The 13,965-nt window shown below is 38.7% G+C and overlaps 1 protein-coding gene across 7 annotated transcripts in view; it reads right to left on the bottom strand.

The window, feature by feature from the left end:
- LOC135220794 (SNF-related serine/threonine-protein kinase-like) overlaps window positions 1–13,965 on the bottom strand; it is a 493,239-nt gene that overhangs the window by 330,082 nt on the left and 149,192 nt on the right. The window contains exons 1-2 of one of the 7 annotated variants that reach the window (XM_064258289.1): window positions 6,455–6,530; window positions 5,727–6,170 (exon numbers count right to left, since the gene is read on the bottom strand). The exons of 4 other annotated variants lie outside the window; for them this stretch is intronic. In XM_064258289.1, the coding sequence (XP_064114359.1) occupies window positions 5,727–5,883 (157 nt within the window). In that variant the 5' untranslated portion in view covers window positions 5,884–6,170; window positions 6,455–6,530. Of the gene's footprint in view, window positions 1–5,726; window positions 6,402–6,454; window positions 6,531–13,965 lie in introns of those variants that run through there. 2 more of the 7 variants (XM_064258290.1, XM_064258296.1) reach the window with 2 other exon arrangements.

The following is a 13,965-nucleotide window of genomic DNA, read 5'->3' on the forward strand; positions in this document are numbered from 1 at the left end:
AGCAAAGGCCACGAGTGTCGGAATTTCACAGAAACCCTTCGCGTCGCAAAAGGCGTTGCACTGATGATCTTCATGATGAACAAAATTCTTTTCTGATAGAGAGAGAGAGAAAAAAAAAAAAAACACACACACACACACTTGTAATTCAGTCCAGTACGGATAATAGGATGCCACATACACTGAACAAACAAAACAAGAAACACCATCAGTATGAGAGGTTATCTAGCACCGCTGCCAAACCAATTTAAAACTCGCACACTAAGGACACAAAACAATATGCAATAATCAAAACATTCAACGCTATCGCCGAGTTGGTTGAAAACATAAAAATAAATGCTAAAAAGACAAAAAATTAATAGAGGTAACAGAAATAAATTAACAATAAAAGAGAGAGAGAGAGAGAGAGAGAGAGAGAGAGAGAGAGAGAGAGAGAGAGAGAGAGAGAGACTTAATACTAACTTGAAAATCTTAATTTCATATAAATTAGATGTGCTGATAAAACAGTCTTAACACAGCACAGGCGCTATGGTTGCGATGCCAGTCTTTTAAATAGACGATATCGACAGGACTTATGAAAAACTCATACATATCTTTCTATACATCCGTCTACCTGTCTATTTATCACATTTACACGGGATAAAACTAAACACATTATCAACTTGATAAGCAAGCTTCCATAACAATGACTTCCACTTTCATGAAAAATTAAATAAAAAAAAAAGAATAGTACGATGCAAATGAAAAATAAGTAATGAAAGTAAAAAATGAAATTATCTACAAATATAATGAGCACTTTCATACAACCCCCCCCCCCCCACACACACACACACATATATATATATATATATATATAATATATATATATATAATATATATATATATATACATATATTATATGAAGGATGACACCTGACAGCTGGACTCGACAAGTTCTTCTGTTCAACATCGTTCAAGAAAAAATTTTAATGTTTCCTTTAAAAGGAGTCTAATTAAAGATTACTGGAGAAAAAATCTTTCTCTTTAACGAAACTGCAAAGTTTTAAGTTAAATAAGTTTTCTTCCTCGTCTCATAGTCAGTATGCTTTATTTTTTTCTTTTTGGATAGCTCAGCAATCACTCCTCACTTCCGACGAAGATCGCTGAAGCCATAAAATATCTTGCCAGTAAAAAAAAAAAAAAAAAAAAGATAAAAAATCTTAATTTACCCTGAAGCCTTTCACGTTTAAGTCACAAGATACAAACGATACTGTTAACCGTTCATTTTGAAAAGGTCTGATAGATTCTCTTCCCGAAGTTATTAGCTCCACTATTCATTCAATTAAGCGCCTATTGAAAAGTGTATTCAGTTTTCAAAGTTATCAGGAAAACAATCGAACCGTCAAAAGCACCCACTATTCGACGCTTCTTCAGCGGCGTTCTGTCGAGGACTTCCTTCCCAGGGACGAAAACGGTTTCTTAATTTCTCTTTCCAAAGCTCAAGTATAGCAAGCACAAGGATGGGCAAGATTTCTTCCAAAAGCCTCCACAATGCTGGAGAGAAACAAATTCCCACGAACAACTGGCCACATTTGTTATTCCTGTTTCTTTTATATATAATATATATAATATATATATATAATAAATATATATCAATATATAAAATATTATATAATAACATATAATATATTATATGTATATATATATAGATATATATTATATATATATAATATGGCGCTCTGCAACAGCGGAAATGAATCCACAAGTATACAGAGTGGGTGCATGAGGTGTATACAAACCTCAACCACGTAATTATAAATTATACATCTTAAAATTCTACTCTGAACAATCCCATATTAAATTAATGTATTCATTCACAACAGATGAAAACGTAAGTGAGAATCTATTCCCTTCGACGCCTTCCCTTTGTCTAATCTCCATTCGAACTTGGAGCAAACAGAGGCGAAGAAAAGTGAAAATGTTGAAAGGTTCTCTCCCTAATACGCAGCGCATTCTTTACTAACGTAGTTTCCTTGGAGGATTACCAGCCGACAATCCCCTGCGATACCACCAAGAGAATCCCATTTCACTCCGCGGCATCCACTGACGGTTGACTCCATCTCAAAAATCCACCTTAAATCACTTTCCTAACTCCTGGAGGAAGTGGCGCCCTACAAAACGGATTTTCTCAAATGTTTTTCTCAGAGAAGGAGTCCTGAGGGTAAAGTGATCTCCCCTCAAGTAACCCTTCACTAGAAGCTTGAAAATCTTTCTCACACACACACACACACACACACACACACACACACACACAGAGAGAGAGAGAGAGAGAGAGAGAGAGAGAGAGAGAGAGAGAGAGAGAATTCTCTACCATTTCCAGGTAAACCTATTCCATGGTTCTTTGGTTCCTTTTTCCAACAGACTTTCTTAGAAGTTCATTTCCTCTCGCAATGTTCCCCGAGAAAATAACTAGAAAAAGCAGAACCAATTAACACCGAGGCAGACGCGACACAGATCACATCCTTTGCAATGTTAGGCTTTCTGAAGAAAAATATATCTTTTACATTACACTTAACCTCATGTGCTACACACGCATGCCTTCAAAATCAATTATATCAGAACTGTAAGAGTTAAAATTCTAAACCTGAACGCTACAAGACCAAAACAGAATCGAATGTATAAAGAACGATGCCAGTGGTAATTTCTGTTGTCTTCATCTCCCCTTGCAAACATTAATGAAAGATCTAAAGGGGGACGGGGAGAAAACCACCTTTCAACTTTCGAAAACCAATACTCGTAGATTTAGAAGGCGTGTTGAGAGAGAGAGAGAGAGAGAGAGAAGAGAGAGAGAGAGAGAGAGAGAGAGAGAATTACTTCTGAACTGGTCCCCCCAAAAATGTGGGTAAAAATAGCTAGTCGAGTCCCTCCTCCCTTTGCGAATTCGATCATTATTTAAACTGAGAGAACTGAAAGCGACTGGACGTGAAGACACTCCATTTCAAATATGTCTTTTGCTTGAGATCGCAGACAGGACCAGCAGCGCTACGTCGTAGTTCATCGAGAGAGAGAGAGAGAGAGAGAGAGAGAGAGAGAGAGAGGAGAGAGAAACGTGGGAATTTGTCGAATTTCATTCTGATGACGCGCACCGAGAAGAGGTGTTTGGTGTGCCACACAAGGTACAATTCCACAAGTTGAATGAAGTGCGAGTGATGTCGGGACAGCAACATCAGCTGAGCTGACGACAGAGATCATCGACACTCCTGCCAATGAGAGTGGCGGAGTTGGAGGGCATCAGGCGTCTCCAGATATGGAGTGTGATGACTCACTCTGAATTGGTCAAGGTATACATACCTTCTAGCATGATTCTGAGGGTCATCAACGTTATCTGCTGTCTTGGTCCCCTACATCTCCCAAATCTCTCAATTTTGCAAGATAAGGGGACCACACTTGTAAGCAAGTTTTGAACAGGTGAGGGTAACAACATTTAAGACTGCCACCATGTAAATGGTACCTGTTGAAAAAAAATTCCAGGTATTCATGGCAACTATTCGCACATGGAATTTTTCGTGGTTATATTTCCATACTCATCAGAATACAGAGATAACAGCTGATTTCTTACCGAAGGGCATGGAACTCGAATATTTTCTTTGATTCAAAGGACAGAAATTTCTTTACATCATTTTTACTTTCATTGAGTCTTCCAGCAATCTGATTTTAGCACCTTCCATAAATATCAAACATAATTAGTCTTGCAGGTGTAATTTCATGTCACCTCACACGATACCCAAAGACCGGTTATAAAACTATTCCTATCTATATCGGAAGTTGATCGCATAATGAATTATTTCCCGACTCCTGCAACATGCCATTTAAATTATGCAACCAAGCTTCTGCGAACCCTCATATCGTTCTTCTTCTTCTTCTGAGCATGTTGCATAACTTACACTTACAGAGACGGAGTCTCCTGAAAATCAAGTAGACTGCCAGTTTGTGTAAGATTAATCAATCACCTAAAATAGGTGTTATGCAACGCTGGTTCGAAAAAGAGAAGGTTACATAATTCTGGGTTAGTTGGGGTTTCTCAATATATTTGGTCAAATTAATGAGTATTTTTTGTCACCATTTGCGCCATTTACATCTTCCCACGTGCCGCTGCTGCCTTATGCCAAGTAGTGAAGTAAAAGAAGAAAAAGAAAATGTTCTCAAGGGAAGGGCTGCGGCATCATAGGCTCTTCCACCATGAGACTCCTCATACTGAACCGCTCAATCATCAGTGACTTATCTACTAACTCTTAACCAGTTATATTTTCAATCTATTGTATTCACTTATCTTTGTTCGGCCAGTTTCATTATTCCTCCAGGGGCATTCTAAACATGGGACTTCGCAGCTGCCTTCTATGAAGTTCCATAAGCTGGAGCAACGAAAGCATAAATCAGATGTTTTCTGCCCCTCCCCTCCCCTGGTAGTGTTGGAAGAAAAATAATGAACAAGAAGAGATTTCGCTCGTTTCAGTCGGAAAGATTGTGCGGCGTCTTCTCTCCCCATAGCGTAGGGCTAATACCGGCATCTTTCAAGATATCTGCAAGAGATTTGTTCGTCAAGGATTCTCGCCTCCAGATATATGTATAGGGGAATACGTATCCTTTTTCTAATATTTTAACGGAACTGCTGCATACTGGTTAGGTATCGCTGCAGAGATCGTGATTTTCACTTCTTCCAAGAACACGATGCTTTGTGGAGAAGGAGAGGCCATTCTCACTATGACCACAGATGACAATAAGTCCATTCATATATTTTGATCTGGAGCTGTAAAAGCGCAAGACTGCGAGCCGATATACAGCGCCAACTTCGTCGGGGTTTGCGATGACCGTGTCATTTACTTTGACTAAATCAACGCCTTTCTACTCATGGCATTTATGTAGCAATGAACATACACAGTTGTGGTGTTTATATTTGGTATAGGCATAACTAACTTCCGGCTTTCAGCAGCATTTGTTCGATATCTAGTAACTCGGCTGTTCTACAGCGAGGTAAACTTTATTCTAACCGGTGACGGAATAAAATACACCTTCTTCTGATATCTGTTACGTTTCACTTTCCGGGACAGTGTTTGATTCACCAGTTGCTGGTGTTGGGCTAAACGGCGAGAGAGAGAGAGAGAGAGAGAGAGAGAGAGAGAGAGAGAGAGAGAGAGAGAGAGAGAGAGAGAGAGAGAGAGAACGATTCACAGAAGTAAAGATGTAAATAGGACTTAACAGAAGGGAAGTTCACGAAGACAGTCGCTCAGAGGAAGTATCCTATTACAAGCGTCGGAAAAACACATCCTCAGCCTCCATTAAATTCCCTTTTATGATGAAGTTAGGGAAAAATTACTATATACAACAGCAGCATCAACATCGACGCTGTCGACAGACAGAGAACAGACGCAGAAGTCCAGTACCCGACAATAATAATAATAGTAGTAATAGCAACGAGAGGTGAAAAGGATTAACTTGCATGAAGTTGCGTAGAAAGAGAATTCCTGATCCTCAAACTGGGAGCGATGACAGTGGTCTTGGTGATGACGAAAGAGCGCTAAGGTAGGGAAGAGGTTAGCATCGGATGGACGACCAAGGCATGAAAAGATGTAAGACGAGAGAGAGAGAGAGAGAGAGAGAGAGAGAGAGAGAGAGAGAGAGGACGCAGCACGTAGTGGCATTAGCACCATGGCCGTACTCGCAGTACGGCAGTAGTCTGTCTGAGTACCCACCTTGTTTAGCAGTAGCGTTTGAGGGCGTTGAGCCGACCGAGGCAGCCTTATCCGGCGGTCTCATGGCGGCACCAGCAGCCGTAGACAAGGATGAGGGGGAAGAGGCGGCAGAGGAGGAAGAAGCAGAAGCTGCTGCAGGGGCACCCTTCTTCTTCATGAGGTTGCCCCACCCTCACGCCCACAGAGCAAGAGACAGACAAACAAGCACAGACAGAAGTGAGGGGCAGTTAACAAAATAAAAGCAATAAATACCAGTCTCTTTACTGGAGGTATTTTCAAGATGTCAGCTTCTCTGACGAAAATATGACTTAGACTTCAAGTTCAGATGCTGAGACGACCTGCAGCAGAGCCTCCTTCACTACAGATGTGCCTCAGGTAGGATCTGAGGCTGCCTCGCGAATCTCTAGCAATTACATTTTCAGTGAATACTCAAATAGGACTAATCTTCACCACGTTGGAGAAAAAGAAGAGCATAATATGATCATCAACGAAAACTCGCTCAATTATTATACAAAACAAACAGATTCATGCACTAACCCGCGAAAATAGCACAGCCATTCACAGATTTCCGAAGAACAAAAATGAAAAACATTTTCAGTAAAAGAAAAAGATTTGACCGCATACGTATCACTTCGCACACAATAAACAACTCTCGCCCTCCCTCCTTCCCTCCCACGGAACAGAACTTCTTCAGTTTCCCTCGAAAAACCAGACCCGGCATTTATTACCCTCTGTGAGGGGCGCAGAAAGAGGGGAAGGGACGGAGAAGCGGCCGCCTTCCCTCACCACGTCGGCAACCATACTGACGTAGCTAAGGGCCCTCACCAGCCTTACCTCACGCCCCTCACCTCCTCGGCGCCCAGAACAGAGAGAGAGAGAGAGAGAGAGAGAGAGAGGAGAGAGAGAGAGCACAAGGCAGGAGTTAGCTAGGTGGGAATATACACGGAGAAAACCAAAAGATAAGAGAAAAAGGTTTCTGTCAGGGTAAATAGAGAGATGTTATGGTAGAGGAAGATGAGATTATAGCAAGGTAATATCAGATAAGCAAGAGATATATAAACAATACGAGAGAGAGAGAGAGAGAGAGAGGAGAGAGAGAGAGAGAGAGCCCAAGTTGCCAGTTGTTGTCCGATACATTTTTTCTTCCGAGTCTCTCTCTCTCTCTCTCTCTCTCTCTTTCTCCGACGTGGAAGAAAAGTGAGGGGAAAAAGGGGAAGGCGGAATGACATCTCCCGTTGCCAAAAATTCCTCGAAACTTTGAACAGAAATCACAGTTTACTCTTAACACTCTTGACCCACTTCTTCTGAAATGAAACTTGAACAGCTTAAGACTCGAAGCAACGCTCGAACGAACTAATGGTTAAACGTTTTATATCATTGAGGGATAAGAACACCACCATATACAAAGAAACTTTTTCTTCTTATCTCTACCTCATATATGTAAGTATGCATCCCGATACGTTCATACGTGTTTTATAATAGATATATATATATATATATATATATATATATATATATATATATATATATATATATACTATATATATAAATATAATATATATATATATATATATACATTTATATATATATATATATATATATATATATATATATATATATATATATATATTATATATATATATTCACAAAGGTACGGTGAAAGTTGACTTGAATTAATATAATTTCGTGTTCCTATGAAGTGACGGTTATACGTCTACATTTAAATTTGGCAGCTGTCTCAAGAGTCCCCAACAAATCCGTTACGAGACCTGCCAATTATTTAAGCGGGAAGAGACATAGTTAGTGGGGCTTTAATCAGCTAGAAATACACTGTCGTGACAAGGCTGTTTTTCACGGAGGTCCTAATGTTTGTTTTTATCTGTACACCATTTCATCAGCGGTCACAGAATGCTTTAACTATCACTTACCAAGCTTGGAGTTGGGAATGGTACTGTTAGCGCCTCTATGGCCTCCCCTACACATGGCCAAGAACATAAGCGCCAACAGCATCTGGCATTTCTCGTCAGTTACCCATCCAAAAACCGGCCAACTTCAAGGATGCTTAACGTTCGGCTACTGGATAAGGACGGTAAAACACGGAATACTGCCCTTTATGATACTGAATATCATACATTTTGCGCCAATGATGTTATTTTTCCCATCCTCGTCATTATTCAGTCAAATAGTTACATCTTTTCGCTTTCATTTTCTTGTAGGAGATAAAGTGCAACTGGGATTCTAGACCGCCTGCTTGTACGGGAAACACGAATATATAAAAATTATTATTCGCGACTAAAAAGCGACTTTCATTCAACATCTTTGTTCACCCAAATGACAGCCTCGAGCACTCGGTGTTAAAATAATAAACCATTTTGGACTCCTAATGGCAATGAAACCGTAACCCAGCGGTAAAACTCACAGATACTTTTTCGAATTCCGAGTAGTACGACATTCACTTCCAAGGTGTCACGAACGGAATCCATAAGGGAGAAGACTTGTGTACCAACCAGGCAGTGCGATACACAGAACACTCACTGAACTCTATTAGGAGTCAACGGTCCCACCACTAATGGACCTGACACATTCAGAACGAAGACTGTTCATTCTTATAACAATAAGGCCATTCCCATTAACAACACAATTTAAGAATTGAAAATTAGACAAAAGTTCATAGCGGCTAAAACTCGAAGAAGCATCGATTCAATTCTCCCTTCAAATATAAAAATTCAAGAGTGCACATCTGCCTGCAAGCAACAAGTATCTTTTGAACTCGGGTATTATCAAATTCGTGCAACAGAAACCCCTCATACAGGGTCTCCCGAAAGGCCACAACTTACAGGAACCAAAAGGCAATGAAAATGCAACACAACAGAAGATACCTACCTACGGCAGCGAATCATGGAGGTCGTGGGGAGGATGAAGTCTCTCGCCATCCCCACTGTTTCGCGTCACATTCGGGAATAAAGCTTTCATAGTCCCGAGGGGATGTTTGCCTATCAATAATATCCTTCACACCTCCATCAGAACAATGAAATGAGGAATACCACGAAAAATAGACGAAGAATGAAGCCTATTTTCCTTTTTTCTGTTTTACACCATAAAATAATGACCACACACGTAAAGAAGAGACAGAAACCGTCGAGGAAAGAAAGCTCAACCCAACCCGAGGTATCTTGACAATCAAATGGAAACCTATCAATTCAGTAGCTTTCGCTGGTGAAGAAAAGAGTACAACTTCTTTTTTCTTCATTTTCTTTACTTATTTATGTATTGTAAGGACTAACATTCCATCTCAATACTGTCTTTATGTTTCAAATTGATGTTTCAAACGTTTCAATAGGAACATTTCGATTTTGTTGAGGAATATATCCTGGATTTTAAAAAATACAATAACTCAATGCATTAACGATGTAACCTAGTAATAAGCATTATTATTATTATTATTATTATTATTATTATTTATTATTATTATTATTATTATTATTATTATTACTCATAGACCACATAATACTCTTTGCTAATGTGGCTGGTTTTACTCGATAATAATAAAAAAAAGGGACTCAAACTGAAAGTTCTAATCATGTAAACTTCCACCTCACCATCACTTACAAGTAAACAACGTTTTAGGAAGGACTGTGCATAATCGACCTGGGTGGTGCAATTTCAGTTCCGCAGCCAACTTTACGTGTGTTTATATGTGTATTCTACCGAGTTTTTTCAGCTAAATATTTATTTTTAATAGCTACAATGACGTCTCAATTTCTCCAAGTTAAGATGTCATTGTGGCTATTGAAAATATGTGTTTACCTGGCAAAAACAACTAGCAGTCTATATATATATATATATAATATATATATATATCATGATATATATATATATATATATATATAATATATATATATCGAGCAACAAATGTCCTTTAATATCTAATTCGCTCTACCTTGGAATTAATATATTTTCATATATGTTTAACCGAAGGGGAATTTTTTAGGCGATAGAGAATTGCCGGCTCACGGGCGCGGACCCGTGAGCCGGCAAATCTCTTATCGCCTAAAAAATTCCCCTTCGGTTAAGCATATATGAAAATATATTAATTTCGAGGTTAGAGCGAATTAGATATTAAAGGACATTTGTTGCTCGATATATGTATATGAATCACGGTAATGTGATATGACATATACTATATATATATATATATATATATATATATATATATATATATATATATATATATATATATATATATATATATATATATATATATATATATATATATATATATCTGCATAACAATGACCGCTAAAACTCTATGACACATGGTTCTCGTCAGCACTGGTAAAATGTATCTGAATTCGATAAATAGATGCATGCATGAGCTGAGCTAGACGTATAAATCTTAGTCGCGAAATATGGTGGTGCGTCGCTGGCGGGAACCTGTCGTGCGTGTACTGGGATCCTGCACGGAAGGCGACAGTCTCTTCATTTATTCCCGTTGGGTAGAAGCTTATTCGTGACAAACGTATAGAATAATATGTAGAGTTTAGAGAGGCTGACAAGTGAATGAGGCAGCTAAAAAACTTGAATGTAGACAGACTCTCACACAAACACACACGACTTCTCATTGTTCTCATCCAAGTAGGTCGGCGCCTCCTTCCATCTTAGGATTCCAATGTCCTCAGAAGCTCAGCTCACCTTCTGGCTCTCCAGATGTGCGCAAGACATGTCCGGGCCATCTCTATATCCCTTTCACCATTGTCTCATCTTAATTTGGAACTTTTGTCATTTCCGTGCGGTCATCCGAAATCTACCCTACGATCTGACTGCTCATATTGTTTTCAAAGCTTCAATTTGAAATCGATAACAATTCTTTCAGATACAGTTTCACTTTTATACTACGATTCATGTCCAATAGCGATTCAGAAAGCAACATTATATAAACAATATCACTTTCGAATGCAATTTCAGTCCATCTGATTTCCAAATCTCACCAAGCCTGCCCACTGTCTGATTTGCAAGATATGTCTTTCATTGAATTCTGGCTTAAGAGAGCCAGGATTTGAAAGACAACCTCATTCATCCCTTCTACATCTCAAGTTTCTGCGTCACTTTGTGCAAAAGCTTGGGGTACTTTGTTGATTAAAACATTGTCATCTTCACATTCATATCTGTCGACTCTCGTTACTCCAGTCTAAACCATCTTACGATCCCCGACCATTTTTCCTCATTGAAAAATCTATGAAAAGTGCGGACGGACAAATTGCCCTTTCAATAGATTTCTTTTATAAAAAGCTAAAACTTAAAAAAACAATATACTTACAACCCAACTCAACGTTTCCTGAAAACACAACTTGGTCCTACTGTGCCCCAGACATAATTTCCTTCTCACCTAAATAAAAATAACACTTTTCCTATTACACATACATACATACATATATACGTTTGTTACTAATATAATAAAAAGGATAGTAAAACCGAGGCCTCTCTCCAAGAGGCTGGTAGTACTAACCAAGATTAATTTTGTGTGTCTGGTAGTTACCGAACCAGAATTAGTATTAAATTTTAAAAAAATGACGACTACTGCTGACGATAATTTCATACTAAGGGAGAGCAGTCTGAGTCTACGTCTGTAGTAACCCCTTTTCATGCTTTAGCCTTGTAGGTTATAATAGTCCTATTCATAGTCATCGTATGCTTAACCATCTAGTTTTCCTCCAAGCAGTCTATTCGCCATTGAATCTATCCTTTAAAAAAGATCTGGAAGTCAACGTAAGATTTCTGCCTAATGAACACTTGGTTTTCAATCTGATTTCGTTGTTCCGGTATGAGAGGACAGCGTTGCTATTTCTTGTGATAATTTAAAAGTGACATTCACTCTAGTTACGAAGAAAGATGGTATAGAATGGTACTACTATAAGGATTTGCTTGTGTGTGTGCGCGCGCGTGCGTGCGTGTACGTTTGTATTTGTGTGTGCATACTTGTTGCAAACGTTTAAGTGAACTAAAGAATTCATGGAAGAATCATTTGAGTAGGGGGACTTTTGTTAACAATTATAAATTGCTTGTGAAAATGATTTCTGAAAAATTAACCATCACAAACACAAGTCGCTAATGAAACTTTCTCTCTCTCTCTCTCTCTCTCTCTCTCTCTCTCTCTCTCTCTCTCTCTCTCTCTCTCTCTCTTTGTGAATAGTGATCTCTTCATTCTGTATTTCCCATTACCTTCTGTTATTACATCTTTCCAATGAACGGCAGAATACTATCCTTTGGAAGCTTGAATTTCAAGGCAATTGACCCTGTGGTGGTGGGTTTGTTCTATATGAATGAGGTTCATCTTTAGAATAATAATAATAACTCCGAGACTACAACGGTCCCCTAGAAACGCTGAAAAGGTTAAAATAGAACGGACGATAAACTAGTTCACGAAATCAGGAAACAAAACTTCTTAATGGTATCAGACATCCGGTGTCTACATTGGCATAATGATTTTTGACATACGTGCGAATTGTTAGGTGCATTTGGGACGGGCAACCAGAGGTCCTGTTCTTGCCCAGGGCCGAAAAAATAAGAAAAAGGTAGAAAGGAAAGGGGGTTTTATGAACCGTATTCATATAGAACAAGCCCACCAAAGGGGCCACTAACTTGAAATTCAAGTTTCCAAAGAATATTATGGTGTTCATTGGAAAGTATAGTAATAGAGAATAACAGATAAACAGACAGAAGAGACCAGTAATTGGAAAAGAAAAAAATAAATGGACAAATAACTAAATAAATAAACATACTCGTAAAATGTAAGGAGATTCTAAAATACACACTGTTAACAGTCATTTTCACATTGATGTATTCTTACTCACAGCTGTGGCAATCACTATTTCCTTTGAGGAGAAAAAGGTCAAGTTCCTGAATACGCTATTTTGAAAAAAGAAGAAGAAAAACACTACCTGGTCACGGTTTGTGATCCTGAACAAACATCATTAACAACCATAGACATTCTCTCTCTCTCTCTCTCTCTCTCTCTCTCTCTCTCTCTCTCTCTCTCTCTTAGTACAGTTGCAACATCACGTATACTACGCCCACACACGCACGCACACACGCTCGGTATGCTTGCGTAAGGGCTGTCATTATTGCCATGAATGGTGGGTCTCAACTGTCCCTTTCAGGTGTGCGCATTCCTGCTTTAGTATACTTTTGATTCATTTGTGTCCTTTGGCATTCCTCGTGCGTAGACAGGATGTCTAAAAGGTGATCAGTCTTTGGGATACTATATCATATATATATATATATATATATATATATATATATATATATATATATATATATATATATATATATATATCTATATATATATATACATATATATATATATATATATATATATATATATATATATATATATATATATATATATATATACCTAGATGGACAGAATAATATTAATATAAACCTCAATTGAAGCATTATACACTAAGCGTGGTAGTACACACATTAGATTCCCTATTCCAAACGGAATGATTTCACATGCACTGTCTCATGTAAATATATCAATAAACTGTTTTTCTACGTAAAAATACTCTCTCTCTCTCTCTCTCTCTCTCTACACTTATTGAATGCAAAGCCTTAAACCTAAATGAAGGAACACATGAAGAATTCCAGACCTTCGGGGCAAAAAGAAAGAGAGAGAGAGAGAGAGAGAGAGAGAGAGAGAGAGGAGAGAGAGAGAGAGAGACGAGAGATTTGAGGGGGGGGGGGTTTCAGCAATTTATAACACCAAGAGACAAGACAATTATAAATCTTTCAGAATCTTTCCTGCTATATTTCCATAAATCAAAATATCTCTCGTGGAATATAGAAAATCAGCGAAAAAATCGAGAGAGAGAGAGAGAGAGAGAGAGAGAGAGAGAGAGAGAGAGAGAGAGAGAGAGAGAGAGAGTGTCTATGAACTGGATACTTCAGATATGGATTCCATTTTGAAGAAAATTTGGCCTTACCTGGCCTTGGCGGCAGCTGTTGTTGGGACGTTGTTGTCCAGATGTTGTTCGAAATACGGAGGAATAGTCATCTTGTTTGCTGTGGCTGCCTATTCGCTGTTGAGATTTCTCTACTGACTGATGATGATGATGGAGCTGAACAGCCCAAGGAAAAGGAACTGAACGAGAGAATTGCGGCCTTGCGAGACGCCAACCAGTGCCAGAGAGCAGTGCGTGAACTTGGACGGGACAATTCTTCAGCTACAACAGAGGCT

This window comes from Macrobrachium nipponense, chromosome 2 (assembly GCF_015104395.2).
Source record: "Macrobrachium nipponense isolate FS-2020 chromosome 2, ASM1510439v2, whole genome shotgun sequence".
Classification (NCBI taxonomy): Eukaryota; Metazoa; Arthropoda; class Malacostraca; order Decapoda; family Palaemonidae; genus Macrobrachium; species Macrobrachium nipponense.